The sequence below is a fragment of the Sphaeramia orbicularis genome, chromosome 22, assembly GCF_902148855.1.
Source record: "Sphaeramia orbicularis chromosome 22, fSphaOr1.1, whole genome shotgun sequence".
In the NCBI taxonomy this organism is placed as follows: Eukaryota; Metazoa; Chordata; class Actinopteri; order Kurtiformes; family Apogonidae; genus Sphaeramia; species Sphaeramia orbicularis.
In genome coordinates this window covers 35,894,650-35,911,002 of record NC_043978.1, presented here as the reverse complement: position 1 = coordinate 35,911,002, position 16,353 = coordinate 35,894,650, and the positions used below count along the sequence as shown (strand labels likewise).

Genomic DNA, 16,353 nt, shown 5'->3' with positions numbered 1-16,353 from the left:
TGATCACAAGGTAAATTTATTTCAGTTTGACTCACACAGAGCTTTTTAGGGAACACGTAGGCAGCATCGAAGGAGTTTATATTTCTCTAGTATAAGGAAATGGGGCCAGATAAGCGTGGATTTGGTGTGCGCTTGTTTCTTTGCCATGGAGCTCCCCTGTGCACCTCGGCCCCCATAGAGGGATTACATATGTATCATCAGCCGTGCTCTATGACTAATTACATCTGTGAGATGAGATTATAGGGAGGTTTACCAAGCCGATCCCTCCTCTTAGGGTATGTGTATCGCTTCCAACATGAGGTATTACACTATGTTTATGTGTGTGTGTGAGAGAGAGAGTGAAAGAGAGAAAGATGCCAGTTAGGAAAGATTTTGAATGACATAAATCCGTGTAGCATTTTTCTTTTCGACACATAAAACAGTGCATTTTGAGCCAAACACTCCTCCTTGTGGTTTGTTATATCTTAGCAATGCCTTTCTGGTATCTTTTACATATTTCCTTACATTTTTTTCTTCCTTTATATTCACCCTTTGTGACTCTTTGACTCTTCTATCTTCTTCCTCTCTTCTCTAGCTTGCAGTCCTCCCTTACTCTCTTCACCTCACATCTCTTCTGTTGCATCCAGTCTTTTTTTTTGTTTTTGTTTTTGTTTTTTTTTTATGTGGTTGTCCAGGAGATAATCTTGAGTCAGCAGGAGATGGACCAAATTGTTCCAAACATGGTGTTCCCTTTCAGCCCCCATGTCAGTGGCTTTGGCCTGCCTGGTACGCAACGATAGATGCTGCCTTCAATCACACGTACACACACACACACACATACATAGAACAGAGGGATGGCTAACATTAAGCAGGTTGCAGATAAGCCCCTCTGATGTCACTTGCAACACCATGTGATGAGCTGCCTTAAAAGGGCAGGCTGCTGAGGGAGGGAGATTGAGCGCGATTGATTTCTCCCGTCGCCATGGCAACAAATAACATGATCCTCTCCAAAAGCACACCTTAATTAGTTAAATTATGACTTGTGGGAGAGGGAGGAAGTGATGGGGGGGGGGGGGGGGGGGGGGGATTTGTAGAAGAGTAGACACGGAAGGTTATTTTATTTATTTATTTATTTTCTGGTGTAGCTTGCTCGCGTTCAGTCTTTTGGAAGAGCTGTTTGTTTGATCAGGGATATGTAGAGTACGGTGTGCGTTTTATTGTGACTTACAGATATACACGCCGCCTTGTTTTTAGCGACAGCAATAAAGACGCACAGCAGTGACAGGCTGCCAAATATCATCTGTGTGCGATTTTTGTGACTTGTGTTCCTCCGCAGCAATCACTGTTAACCCGCTTATCTCTCCACAGCCTGTCTTTGCATCAGAAACCTAAACTGGATTCATCTCTGTCAAATCTACTCCTAACTTCTCTCTCCATTCCCTCTCTCTCTCTGTGTTTGTGTACTAGGCAGGGCAACTATCAAGGTCCTGGTATCAGCCAGGTGAGCACCATGGCCCCCACGGTCCCCTACAGCCAGCCAGCGGGTAACAGCAGTTCAGCCATGGGCAACGCACAAAGTCCAGCCTACAACATGCCACCCTCAGGTACTCATGCAAATGTGAACAGTTAGATGTTATTATAAAGTTGTTCTTCAGTCATTCTAGATGACACAATGAAAATACTGTGCAGTGGATGGTAATTTGACTTTAAAGCTACAATAGGTAATAAATTAATAACCCACTTCCTCTGTCATGAACACTGTATATAAAGCAGTAAATTTTAATGCATATATTAAGAGTTGGTTCTTTACCTTCATTATCATCAGCATGGTTTAAAACTTTACCAGGTAAGTTGTATTTGATAAAATAACATTCTAGTGGCTAATAGAGCAGGAAAAAAAACTGAAGGTGACTTTATCTTCTACCCCTAAACTAAACCAGTGGCCTGTTGCAAATACTACATACACTGCAAAAATCAAAATCTTACCAAGTATATTTTTCTCATTTCTAGTCAAAATATCTCATCACCCTTAAAATAAGGCATAATCGCCTAAAGAGTAACTTGTAAGTGAGATGTAAGAACTTATTTTTAGACAATAGATCGTGAAAAAAATTTTCAAGAAATCTTACTAAGATAATTTTCACTTGTTCCATTGGCAGATTTTTTTTTTTTTTTTTTTTTTTTTTTTTTTTTTTTTTTTGCTTAATTCAATTTTTTTTTTTTTTTTTTTTTTTTTTGCTTAATTCAATTTTTTTTTTTTTTTTTTTTTGCTTAATTCAAGCAAAAAATCTGCCAATGGATCAAGTGAAAATTATCTTGGTAAGATTTCTTGAAATAAGATTTGCAAGATCTGTTGTCTAAAAATAAGTTTTTAAATCTCACTTACAAGTTACTCTTTGAGTGATTATGTCTTATTTTAAGTGTGATGAGATATTTTGACTAGAAATGAGAAAAATACGCTTGGTAAGATTTAGATTTTTGCAGTGTAATTACCTTTCAGCATATTGTGGTTGAAGTGATCTGTGAGGACACAAACCCTCTGCATCTAGTCCAGTGTTTATTATGGGCTGTAGAAAATCTACTCTGATGCCCTGATTTTATCTGATCACAGGTAGGATGGGGTTAAATATGTGATTGATAGCTGTAATTACCAATCATTCATTCAATAAATCATTCAGATTCTGTCTGATGCAGCTTGGAAAAGGGACTTCACTTTTCCATCAAAGCATGAAACGACGTCAGGTCATCTGTCTTTGTATTTGCAACATTTCAAGTCTTAATTTTCAGAATCTCCACACATCTTTTTCATGAGCAAATCAAAAACAGAAATAAAAATATTACCACTATCAAGCTCCCATCTTCTGTCAAGGCTAGATCTTTTAATGTCTAAATACAGAACCAGGAGGCAGTGCAGAAGTATTGTTTCCTTTCCGACCACTTGAAAAGCAATATGCTGCCAGGTTATCATGCCCAGTGATGACAAAAAAACACTGCTGTTAGATAAAAGAGTTTACATAGCATCTTCTTTACCACTCTCATTTAGAATCTCAAAATATAAAAATGTAAAACTATATAATGGATTTATTAGATAATAGATATTTCCTGCTTCCCTAAAAGTCCACTTTCTGTTTTCATGTGGTGATGGTTTCAGGTTTCCACACCATAATACATACTAGATTACAAGTAACTTTAATCTTTTCTTTGTTTGGCCCTAAAGTGCAATGTTTGTGCTGAAATTCAAACATTATATTGAACAAACTTTGACAAATATGTGTTTTTGAGTGAGGGGAGGGTTTAATGGACTGTATATTGAAAAGGCTGAAAGAAGGTAACCAAGAACATCTATCCCATGCGACTTTGTAAACATCTTGATTTATCGCAATTCAATGTGCTGTCATAGATCAGAAATGGTTAATACAGGCTTCAGCCCCTGGCATTAACCAGGGAGTTAACTACAGAACACATGGTTTTAAAGTTTTACAAACTGCATGTATTTCTCAAAGAAATATTAAAACATCCAACAACTGAAGATGCTGCTCAACGTTCTTTCTGAAAGTACATATGTTACCTGATTATCTATGGTCCCCGATGTTCATGCATCAGTTTCAACACCCTGTATCTGTTACGTTGTTTTTTATTGTATGACATTCTTAGATCATATTTGTTTTGTTTGGATTGTTGACTGGAGGAACTGATCAATAGCAGCATTGTAAAATCTTAAAATAATCTGCATACCTGATACTGGGGAATTTGTTTAATTACTATTATAACAATTATGCCTAATGCCACTAATTTCCATTGTAGTTAATACAGGTGCTATTCTAAGTGGTGGAGGTTTGAGGGGTTTTTAATAATTGTAAATAAATCTAGGCAGTAAGGTAATATAGTCTTCACCTTCTGCTCCATCTTTAGCCAAACCACAAGGAACAGTCTGTTAGACAAAGACAGAAGAATGCATATAAGGGCGTCAGTGCTATTAGTAAATTTAACTAAACATGGTAAATTTAATGTGCACATTTCATTCGGAACAGTTATTGTCAAAAGTGTTAAAAGTTTTAAGTGACTACAAATCAAAGTAACTAAACATGAGCTGATGTGTGTAGTTGTGGTCTGAAATAAAATCTCTTGACTATTAAATATGTTCTCAATTTCCTATTCATAGTTCATGCATTAACACAAGCTTTCAGTCCAGTAAAGTCTTCAATTAACCACTATAAAAGGTTAAAAAACTGATCCAATCTGCTTTGTTTACATACTAATATTGCAATTTACAGAAGAGAAGTTGATGATCTGGGAAATAACCTTCCGTGTCAGTCATCACAGTCTCTAATGTTTCATTTATTAGTGCAATAATTGACTCAAGGTGAATCTAGATGTTAATGTTGAATGTATGGTAGGACTGTTCTCCTATAGAGACAGATACGTGGTCGAGTAGTCAGGCAAGTAAAAGAGTAAAAGGCTTAGAAATCTAGAGTTCACTCTCTTCATGTAGAGCTGGCCCTCCAGTGAGCAAAGATTAATGCGGTGCATCCCTTTTTCTTTCAGCCCTTCACCCTGCTGCATTGTTACTAAATGCACCTCAGAGAGCGCTGTGGCTGTGGAAATGAAAGGCACCTTTTTATTCAAAACCAAATATCAGAATGTGTGACATTTGGAAAACTTCAAACGAATTAGAGCACCAAGGTTCCTCAAAACTCATCTGGTTTGCCCCTGGGCATGGTAAAAAGCCATTCTTTTTCCCACTGTGGCACAACGCACAAGGGAAAAATAAAGAGGGGAGCCTTGTATCCAAGGACCTCTTCTTTCTGTTAATAAGAAATATGCAGCTGCCACTATGAAAAGTAGTCTTGAGGATGCTAACTCTTATTCAATTACGAGCCACATGAAAATAGATGAATGCCTTTGAAAACAGAAACAAGTTTTCTTGGCAACCAACATCTTTTAAATACTACTCATCCCATCTGTTGCTGTTCTGAATATGCAAGAATACAGATGAATTCACCCAAACTGAGGATGTGCAGCCAACAAGGTTAAAAGAGTGCGCAGACTCACTTCTACTGGAGTCTTTATCTAATTCTCTTTCTGTGTCTTCTTTAAGCAGCAGTCTTTTTATACGTTCCTTTCACAATCTTTCCTTTAAGGTGAATAGCAAGACAGGCTTTAGAGGGGCCTTGAAAGCACAGTAAGAAAGACCATAGTATTTCAACTGAGCAAAAACGCTGAACCATTTTACATTGTCTGACTTTGTGTGTGACATTATACAAACCATTATCCAGTAGTTTTCATGCCACACAAAGACGACACCATTCACTTTAAAGAGTCAAAGCACCCCAAATGGACCACAATACAAAAACATACCAACTACACCTCCTAATTTCACCTTGGTGAAAGCATGCCTTTTGTCAAAAAGGTTTTTTAACCAAGAAAACACCAACTTTTGTTTAGATTAAACATCAATGCAAGGCAAATTTATTTGTATAGCACCATTCATACACAAGGCAATTCAAAGTACATTACAAAGGCATAGAAGCACATAAAATTACATAACACAATAGCAGAATAAAACATTAAACAAAAGGAAAGTGCAGAAAAGATGCTCCACCCTGCAGAAACCACCACCCATGGGGTTACCTGCCACGTTGTGAGCGCAATTTGTTACTTGCGCCCTTCGGGACTCAAAGAATCCCAGAAGCTCAACCAGTTGTTAACAGCATCTCTGCGAACAGCAGGTTAACCCTGATGTCCCGGGTCTGAAAAACCTTGAAGCCCAATCCAGTTGTTCCCCCTGCACAAATTGTGAAACCCTGGCAGCGGACCGAACTACCTGCTAGCACCTTTAACCCTGGTATACCACACACTTTTTAAACCCGAGTGGCAGAAAGAAACAAATTAAAACAAGAATAAGACATAGTTTAAACAAAAGCTAAAAACAGTCTGATTAAAATTTAGAATTTAATGTTAAATCAATCAAAACAGTTAAAATTGTGGGGTGCAGTGCAGGTATTAGAGCTAAAAAAATACTCTAATCAAAGGCAGCTGTAAACAAATGAGTCTTTAACCTTGATTTAAAAGAACTGAGAGTTTCAGCAGACCTGCACTTTTCTGGTAGTTTGTTCCAGATGTGTGGAGCATCAAATCTAAAAGCTGCTTCTCCCTGTGTGGTTCTGACTCGGGACAGAGAGTGAACCTGTGCCAGAGGACCTGAGTGTTCTGGATAGTTCATATGGTACAAGGAGGTCACTGATGTATTTGGGCCCTGAACCATTCAGAGCTTTATAAACTAACAAAAGTATTTTAAAGTCTGTCCACTGAGAGACAGGAAGCCAGTGTAAAGACCTCAGAACTGGTGTGATGTGGTCAACTTTTTTGGTTCTATAGTGAGGACTCTAGCAGCAGCATTTTGGATCATCTGCAGTTGTTTGATGGACTTTTTAGTCAGACTTGTAAAGACACTGTTACAGTCATCGAATCGACTGAAGATAATGCATGAATCAGTTTTTCCAGGTCCCGCTGAGACATAAATCCTTTAATACTAGAGATATTCTTCAGGTGGTAGTAAGTTGTCTTTGTAATGGTCTTAATGTGGTTTGGTCTGAGTCCATAACTACATCCAGATTTCTGGCCTGACAGCTGGTTTTTAGTTATAATAATTGAAGCTCTGTGCTGACTTTTGATCGCTCGTCTTTTGGTCCAAAAACAACTACCTCCATTTTGTCCATGTTTAGCTGTCCAGCACATCCATTCATTTATTTGTTCTATTCCCAGGACCTGTGTGGGACCATGGTCACCTGATGATACTGTGATATAAAGCTGTGTGTCATCGACGTAGTTATGGTAGCTTATTTTGTTGTGTCTTATGATCTGAGCCAGTGGACACATATAGATATTAAATAAAAGAGGTCCCAGGATGGAGCCTTGGGGAACTCAGATGTGTCAGAAAAGAAAGACGACCATGTATTCTTCAGTTCTAAATTGTAATTATGAAGTCTCTCCTTGTAGATGTTATAATGGACCTGCAAGTTTGTCTTTCTCCACCTTCGTTCAGCTTTACGACACTCTCTTTTTTTCACTCCTGACCAGGGTGTCTTTTGTCCATGGTGATTTTTTCATACCGGAGATAACCTTCACTTTAGTGGGAGCATTGGAATCAATTAAATTTGAAATTTTGGAGTTGAATTGATTTGTCAGCACATTCACTGAGCCACAGGACAGCAGGAAGACACGGTTTCAACTCATCTGAGACCATGCTGATCGTTGTGGCCAAGGATTAAAGCTTATCTACCCAGACATATCTTAGTTCCATTAACACACCAAAATGAAATGTTTATTATTCGTTATTTACTCTTTTTGTTGTCTAATATTCAGTGTGAGTAACAGTTTTCTTGTTGTCTGTGAAGCAGCCATGGTAATGTCAGGAGACGGGGTGATGAGTCCAGATGGGAAACCGAAAACAGACGTAAAAGACGACAACGGCGCCGCCAACGACCCTCACAAACCAAAGGTAGCTTCATGACCTTTTTCGTCTTTCCCTCTTGGTTTTTAGCTCCCTTTGTTTTTGTTTTGTTTTGTGTTTTTTTTTTTTCCCTTCATCTCCTTCCTCTAATGAAGCAAACCAAATCTGATCAGCATATGCTGCCTCAGCACAGTGGGCCGTTTCTCTGTTGTTTTCTCGCCATATTTAATGATTTGTTTAACATTTACCACTCCTAATGTTTTCCTCGCTTTGTTTTTGCCCCAAGCACTCTCTTCTTGCTGATGTTTTGGCAGCCCAAGCTGAAAAAAAAACAGACAGAGAGAGGGAAAGAAATGGGCTCAGCATCTGCAGCACACACACACATATGTACATGCATTTAAACACAACACAGTAACGCAGTGCACACACTCCGGAGGAAGAAGCCACATGCTGGCCTTTCCATTTGCTCACACCCCAACACACACACACTCTCCTTGTCTTAAACACTGCTTCCCCAGTGCCTCCACTCCATACATCCACACTCAGACACACACACGTCCCAATACACAATGCTGACTTCTCATTTTGCCCTACAATTGCAGCTCAGCTTGGCTCAGCTCAGCAACAACAGAACTCTGCTCTTTGCTCTTTTCTACCCCCTCCCCTTGTTTTTGCTTAACAACCCCTCTCCCACACACACACATACACATAAACACACACAAACACACGCCTCCATCACATCCACTACACGTCTTTTCCCTCCAAATCCCTGTCTTTTCTTTTGCTGATTACGGTAGTAGGGCCTTTTGAATTATTTAAGGCAGTCAGAGCAGCCAGAAAGACCCCCAGTGCTCCCAAAAGAGATGATCTGTCTGCAGAGAGAGAGAGTGAGAGAGGAGGAGAGCGAGAAAAAGAGATGGAGAAGAAACAGGGAAAGAGAGAGGGAGAAAGATAAGGTTTTGCTGACATGAGCATTCCGTACACAGACCAAAAGCACTTGTCAAGCTGTTGTTCCCTCTTTCACAGTCTTTCTTACACACAGACACACACACACTTGCGGAGACATGTGCTGAAGGACTCTCACATGTAAGCATAGACTTCCACGCACATATACACACATTGGTGTACGCTAACATGGAGTGTTTTTCACAAAGAGGGAGCTTCGCGCATGATACAGACACACACAAACTCTGCAGCAACACACTATGATACACGCTGATCTATATGCATTTAAATATGTTATCCAAGAGCTCATAGATCAACATATGCATTTATGTATGTAGACTAAGACAGAAGGAGCCATGTAAATATGCACGTGCACATATCGAATCTCCTCCTATATGACTATATCCACCACACAAATCTTATAGACTGTATAGACCAACTGAGACGCAAGCAGCAGTTTGGGTATTTTTTAGTTTTTACCATGGAAACTGCCTGGTAGGGTTGGAGTACTTGAGATTTGTCAAGAATACAACTGTGTGAATACCACTAAAAAAGATGTGGAGTGTCTGTCTTTTTTCAAATCACAGTGATTGTGAAAGTAAACTTTTCTTTTAGGTGTAAAACTTTGCAAATTGTACTTAAAGCTGTTTCATAATACCAGTTTGCTGGCAAGAGGAGTCATTGCGCCTCTCATTTAGACAGTTTGTGAATATTAACTAAACATATGTGGCACCTACATAAGTACTTACGGTTGCTTGGTTGCTTTTTGCCACTTAGTTGGGTAACAAAACTCACAGTTGAGAGACTAAATCAGATTTGAAATCAGAATTTCTTCAACTCATCATGATTTTGGTGAACATGAACATAATATAACTTAAAGGAGTGATATTTAGCTTTTTTTTAAATGGAATTATGCATTTTAAAACATTTCCATGTGGTCTATATAAACTGTAAATGCTATGCTTGGGTCTGTATTCTTTATTAATTAAACTCCACAGGTCCATCTTCAATCCTATTTCTGAGTAATGACACCAGAAAGGTTGCTTTGAGTGCTTGCCCTTTAAATGCAAATGAGCCATTTCACCCCCCTCCCCCTCCAGGTTATTAGCTGTGCTTTCTGTCCCGTTCAGCTACTTGTGTTTATGAATACAACCAACAACTAAACATTTAAGGTAACTGGCTTGAAGTTCGGACATATTTTCAGTTTTTACCACAAGCAATGCTGTTGACAAACATTTATGGGGTACTCGGAGAAATGTTCATCGGAAGTCTTGACCTTATATGTGCAAATGTCATAATGTAACGTGTTATAAATGTAAAAAATTAAGCAGGAATTAAAACAGGCTGTAGAAATCCACTCCATTTTTGCCGGAAATAAATATAAAGATAGCTTTGCAGCACCTGGAGGGTTCAAATTCAAACTTTCTGAACTGTTGGGGTCCCCAAATGCACAAATAAAATACCAAAGACTAATAAAAAGTGGGTTTAGCAAAATATGACCCCTGTAAGTACCAATTTTCCAATCTTTCATATTACTTCATATTTTAGTTCATCACTCCAATCAGTTCCTCTGCTTTTACTGTCCTCAACTGTCATAATTTGGGGTTCTTTTGTTGACCAGAAAATTTTGTATCACCTGCACAAATGAATTCCAAATTGTTAATTCTAAAGAGGTGAGCTTTGAGGGGGGTGTGGGATTACCAATGAGTTCTCCAATCTGGGATCGAATGAAAATTCTAGCTTTCATCTTTACATGACTTTGGACATCACCAAATGTTTCCTCCAGGTACTGAAAGCCATCTGAGCTGATATGCAGGAGAGATTGTGATTACAGATCTGGAATCAGTGTACCTCATTTAAGTGAAAACATGTATTTTTCTACTGGTAGCAAAATCATTGTTGACCAGTATAATTTGCGCATAAGACAACAAAAGTGCATTTAATTTTTATTACTCAGGAGGTTTATTTGTCTGGAATTATTGGTAGAGGTAGTTTTGTAGATATTTTGGCATAAATTATATTGTACACATATATGTTGTTGTATCTATGCAAACCTCCCACTCATCTGCTTGTAGTTATGGTTCACACTATTATGAAACAAACATAGTATGAACCTGTTTGTTGTCTCACCAGCCTACTTGTGCAGTCACTTTAACACAATATTTTCTTTCTTCTCAAATATCTCTACATCTACAATGGGACATTATGTGCTTGGGAATTATCGGTTCACTTGACAAAGGTGGCTTCATGCGCAGATTTCTCATTATTTGGATAAACGACACAAGTTAGCCTGAGGAATTTTGGATACTGCATCTCATGGGCTCATTTCTGGTCCTATGTCATAAGCTTGTGGGTCATTAATTTGGTGAAAATGATTTTCTTTTTCCCGCCATGATTTGAAGGAGCACATAGCACCAGATCCTAAATGAACACTGAAAGACGGCTATTTAGACAAGGCATTTTAGTCCATGTAAGCAGTTGATTGCTGTAACTATGATCAGACAACATGTGTTAAACTGTGTGAGTGTTGCTTTTGCTTTGTTTGAGCCATGATTTTTGTCTGGAAAGCAGAAGACAACAGAAAAATGTGATCAGGCAGGTGAAGGGCCACAACAGTGACTGATGTGTTGATCCAGATAAAATTCAACCCTGTGCTCTTTTCCTGTCTTGTCCAGCTACAGGACGGCTACAGCAACAACAACAGCACCGGCAGTTCCCAACAGTGTGTGTCCCAACCGGCCACACCAGGCGGCGCCCTGCCTGTGCCCTCCCCCCTCTCCCCCAGCCCGGCCAGCCTGTCCTCCTACCATGGAGATGACAGCGACAGCATCAGCAGCCCCCCCTGGCCTCTCAAAACCCCCTCCAGCCCCGTAAGAGCTGTTGACACATGTATGAATGTATGATTGAGAGACAGGGTACATTTAATTCAATTTAGCCACAAAGATCACTGAGAGCCCTTAGATTTCTCTTTAATTTAATTGATTTATGTGTTTATGAAGCTGGTTTGACTGAAGGATTACTGTGTAATTGCTTGATCAAAAGCTGGCCTACAGAAGTCCGTCTGACCTGGACTGAAGCCAGACATGGCTGAGTGGGATTAAACTTGAACTTGAGGTAGAAAAATGTGCTGTGAATTATCTTTGAAGTAAACTAAGACTGCATATGAAACAAACACTGTGAAGAAGTGTTTATTTTAGCTTGGTCATTCAAGCAAGGGCCTCCTTCAGAATGTGTAAATATGGGATGAAATTTTAATGATCCCCAGGGGGAGAGTGGCGTGTTGTAGCAGGAAACAGTAATTTGATACAGCAAATAAAAGTACATGTTCGAGGAGACTGCATACACCTTTACGTGATGCACTGTGATGAATGACTTTCACAAACCTGCAACTATATGTCAACATGTCACAGCAATAAGGAATTAATTGTGAAAATACACACTGTTAATGTTAATATGTCACCATTTTTAATAACTTGTCTTTACTAATATAAGTCCTTTCTCTTATTTAACTTCTCCACGCTCTTCAGAAAGCCAACCCTAACTCCTCCACCCTCAGTGGGGAGCGAATCACGCGGCTGTTTGAGCTCGGCGTGGAGCCAGAGAGGCGGGTCTGGGTGGAGCGATACCTGTCCTTCATGGAGGAAAGGGGCACTCCTGTTGCCCAGCTGCCCGCTGTGGGCAAGAAGCCTCTGGACCTCTGGAAACTTTACATGGCTGTTCGGGAAATTGGCGGCCTTGCCATGGTAAGACATAAGGAAATTCAACCTGTTTAGCCACTTTATGTATTGCGCACAAAATTTTACTTCACCTTAAATTCATGCAATTCCCAGACCATCATACACATCAATGTGCACACAAGTAGAATGGCATATTATGTGTGTGTTAATGTTTTGGATGAAGATGCATGAATTCAGGTTTGGAGAGCCCATATTAGTGAAATACCATGATACAATGACATGTTTTGAGTCCATCTTCTAATAATAAGCTTTATTTGTTTAATATTTATACTCAAAGCATAGATACAAAGAGTCCAGATAAAAGCAGAAAAAATAAATTTAAAAAAATATCAGTGTATTATAAAAGAGATGAAAATGGACACATAATACTCATATAAATGTAATGATTCTGTAAGATGTAAACGGTCTGTGTGAAGAACTACATATGAATAAAAACAGAAGCATACATTTGTCTGAAATATTAGGTTTGGGCACATGATTAACATTGGAAGTTCATATTACTCCAAGAAAGCAAGGATTTCCTTTTTTTTCCTGCAGTCATGTTATTATTAATATTAATATTATCATTATCGTGTAGTCAGTCATTTTTGGTTGTTAGATTAACAACATAAGTGTCAAATTTAAGTGCAGTCTGTGGTTATAGAGAGTTAAAAACATTAGTGCCTAGCTATGGAATCAATTATTTTGATGCAGTTCAGCAGCTTGTGGTTTACCATACTCTAGGCAAGACGACAAGTGTGTGGCTGACTCAACTGTGATACATTACAATACATAGTAGAGAGACTGTGAACGTAAGATTTGATTTAATCTTATAATGTCCTGTCATCCCTCCCTGTTTACCTCAAAACCACTCAGGTAAACAAGAACAAGAAGTGGCGTGAGCTGTCCACCACTCTGAACGTGGGCACGTCCAGCAGCTCTGCGAGCTCTCTGAAGAAGCAGTACATCCAGTATCTGTTTGCCTACGAGTGTAAGATGGAGAGGGGAGAGGAGCCACCTGCAGACAACAGCAACAGCGGTGGCAGCGGTGGTGGAGGCAGTGGCGTGGCTGGAGGGGAGAACAGGAAGCAGGTCAAGATCCAGCCACCCTCGCCCGGTAAGGCCTGATAACAGACTGGTTCGCCAGGTTTTTCATGACTTCACTCTCCCATCTGTCGAGAGCCAAACAACAGGTGTCGCTGATCAAACTACAGGTGTCAGGAATCATCTGAGAAATGCGGATCTGTATTCATGACAATGTGGCACAAAACATCAGCGCGATAACGGCTTCACTGTAAATGGAGCAGAGATGGGATGACTAAATATGTACTTTATTAATCCCAATCATGATTATAGGATGCAGCACGCTTGTATCGGTAAAATAAATATTTTATATATAATGTGTAACAGATGCACATTCATACAGTATCAGACTGAGTACATTTGTTCCCTAGTGTGGGTTTTAATGATGGGCAATTTTTCAGTTTGGAGAAACAGTTACATTAGTTACATTACATTAGTTCACTTTAAAGTTCACCAACAAGCTGATGTTATCTCAGTACAACAAGACATCTGACTTTGGTGATAAAAAAAGGGCAATGGTTTAGTATTTGACCCATGTAAGAAATATAATCAAAAATAGATTTAGTTTATTTGGTTCATTTCAGTGCATAATTTCCAGAAACAAGTTTCCAAAACAAAATAACACTGTAACCCATGCACACTCAACGACCACTTGAACTATTATAAACACTCAAAGAGGAGCAGGACAAAGAAAAAATCTTATTACCTGCTTCTTTTATGAGTGATAACATGTTTACAGAATCATAGAATTTTGCCATTTCAACATTGTTTTTATTGTTTTAAAAAAAATGCTCCATTAATAAACATCCTTTTGAATGTTCTTTTTGTTTAAACCTGTTTGTACGCCATTTGTTAAATGTTTATATTCTGCAGAGTTATGTTAACTGGGGGAATTAATGACTGACTTAAAGAATTAAAAACAGAATGCTAAGCGCTTCCACAGCTGGACTCTTAAGCATTACATTTAAGATTAAAAATAGCAGTCAGGTACACATCATGAATACATAAGCCCGGCTTAAAACCCGAGAGAGATGAGTAAACATTAACACTGTTTTGATTAGATGAATCTTAGTTTAATGAAGGTGAGCTACAATCTGATCACCACTTGCACCTCAAACCAGAGGCTCGCCTTTATTTGATTATAGTCATACAAAGGTTAAGTGATATTGTTTTGGTGCAGCGCCACAACAGCAAAGGCTGCGTTTTTGTTTGTGTATATTACCTGTTCACACCGTGTGCTTCGGTGCACGATTATGACGTGAAGATCAGGAGAAGAGAGAGAGAGAGAAAGAGCTGAAGCGACACAGAGCAGTAAGGTTGCGTCTCTAATTTGCAGCAGAGATGAGAAAAGTGACCCGGGCTTTTAAATAGAACATCAGAGCACTTTACCTGCCTAAGACACTGCAGATTGCTTTTCCTGGTGGAGGGAATAGAGCGTCTTCCCTCCATTTGCATACCCACACGCATGACCCACACATGCATAAACACATGAATGAATGCATGTTCCTTGTCCCTCATAGAACTCTCCCAAATTCCATCTATATTTTAAAATACGAAAAGGTCAGTACTTGTGATGCGTGGACCACCTTTGGATATGCAGCACCGATTGTAAACTGCTTATGCTGCAACATTCAGCCACGTCTCCTGCGCATTTTTCCATCTGCATATATAAGAATATGTGATCCTCATGAAAGTAAAACTCATCCTGTATTAGTCAGAGCTGCAGATTGAGCGCTCACAACAAATATATCTTTCAGTTGACACTTGTGTGTTATTTATTAGGTTTGTCCGTATTTTCTAACATCTGAAAATATAGCAACACTGTTAAAAATGTCAGAGCAATTAGCAGAAGCAGCTAGAGGAAAAGACAAGCAAATATGTAGTTTACCCAGAATTATTTACAAGTGAAAATGACAGCGAAAGTAAACAGGTATAGTAAAGCAATCTACTGAAAACGTTCATCCATTAACCATTCACTTTCTACTTTGTGTGCATTTCTGTGAATGCTTTAAAACATGTAAAATCCTATCATCTGAATTTAGACCTTTAGTATAATTCTGACAGGCCTTAAATAATAGGATAGTGAAATTATTGTTACCTCAGTCTCAGAAAAATGTGATCACACTGAAGCAAGACCGAAACTATGCAGTGTGAATGTATTGAATGGGCTCGTGTCTTTCCATTGATTCTGAAAGTAGTGAGCAAAAATTGCTTCTGTTAACAGTTCTTTGACCTAATATCAGTAAGTGTAAGTTCAAGGAGATGTGGCAGAATGGGCAGAAATGACCTTAAATTGCACTTGTAATGGTCTCAAAGATGTCTTAAGTGTTCAATTAAATTTTCAGTAACTTGCAAAAACCCTGTTAGAAAACCACTAGATTGCTTATCATTTAAAATAGAATATTTTCTTAGATTAGTGGTTCATAAAAAACACCAAAAGATACAGTAATCTATATAAACATGCATAAATATAGCAGATGTATTAACAGGTAGCAAGGTTAGATTTCTATCATTTGTGCACATGGGAGGAGTAATTTTTCTTTGCTGAATGAAAAAAACAGCCTTTATTTAATCTTAGAATATAATGACATTGGTGAGAAAAATACATCGAATAAACAGCGAAACCTAAAGAATAATTAAAGAAATGCAATATGGTACTTGGGTAAATGGTGATTAAAAACAACACAAAGTAATTCAACAGATAAACAGAACAATACATTCATTAAGAATCAGAATCGTGTTTTTTGCCATGTAAATAAACAGGGTTCATATTACCAGGAATTTGCTTCAGTGGTTTGGTGCATACGTAGAACATGGAGTAAGTAAGAAGCATGCAATAAAAAGTAAAATTAAATAATGTAAGGTAGAGAATAAACACATAAGCAAGTAAAAAAAAAAAAAAAAAAATTAACATTGCAATCTGTAGGTGGATAAATTGATATTGCAGTGGATTTGGTGTTATTTGGAGTTCAGGAGACAAATAAAGAGAAATAAAGGATGCATTATTTACCCAAAAGTAATTACTTAGCATTGGAGAACATTTAATTTTTACTAGTAGATTGGGTGTATTCATGTTTGGTTTGGTTCTGTTACTATACAATATCAAAAGTTGAATTGTTTTTACTAATTCTGTCCTGAAAAGAGCTGAATTCCAAACTCTTTCAACCTCATCCGGTC

The 16,353-nt window shown here is 38.5% G+C and overlaps 1 protein-coding gene across 3 annotated transcripts in view; it reads left to right on the top strand.

Moving 5' to 3' along the window:
• LOC115413802 (AT-rich interactive domain-containing protein 1B-like) overlaps positions 1-16,353 on the top strand; it is a 228,568-nt gene that overhangs the window by 197,761 nt on the left and 14,454 nt on the right. For 2 of the 3 annotated variants that reach the window (XM_030126898.1, XM_030126900.1), the window contains 5 exons: positions 1,447-1,583; positions 7,377-7,480; positions 11,053-11,247; positions 11,905-12,120; positions 12,970-13,210. In XM_030126898.1, coding sequence (XP_029982758.1) covers positions 1,447-1,583; positions 7,377-7,480; positions 11,053-11,247; positions 11,905-12,120; positions 12,970-13,210 — 893 coding nt within the window. The remainder of the gene's footprint in view (positions 1-1,446; positions 1,584-7,376; positions 7,481-11,052; positions 11,248-11,904; positions 12,121-12,969; positions 13,211-16,353) is intronic. The other variant, XM_030126899.1, reaches the window with a different exon arrangement.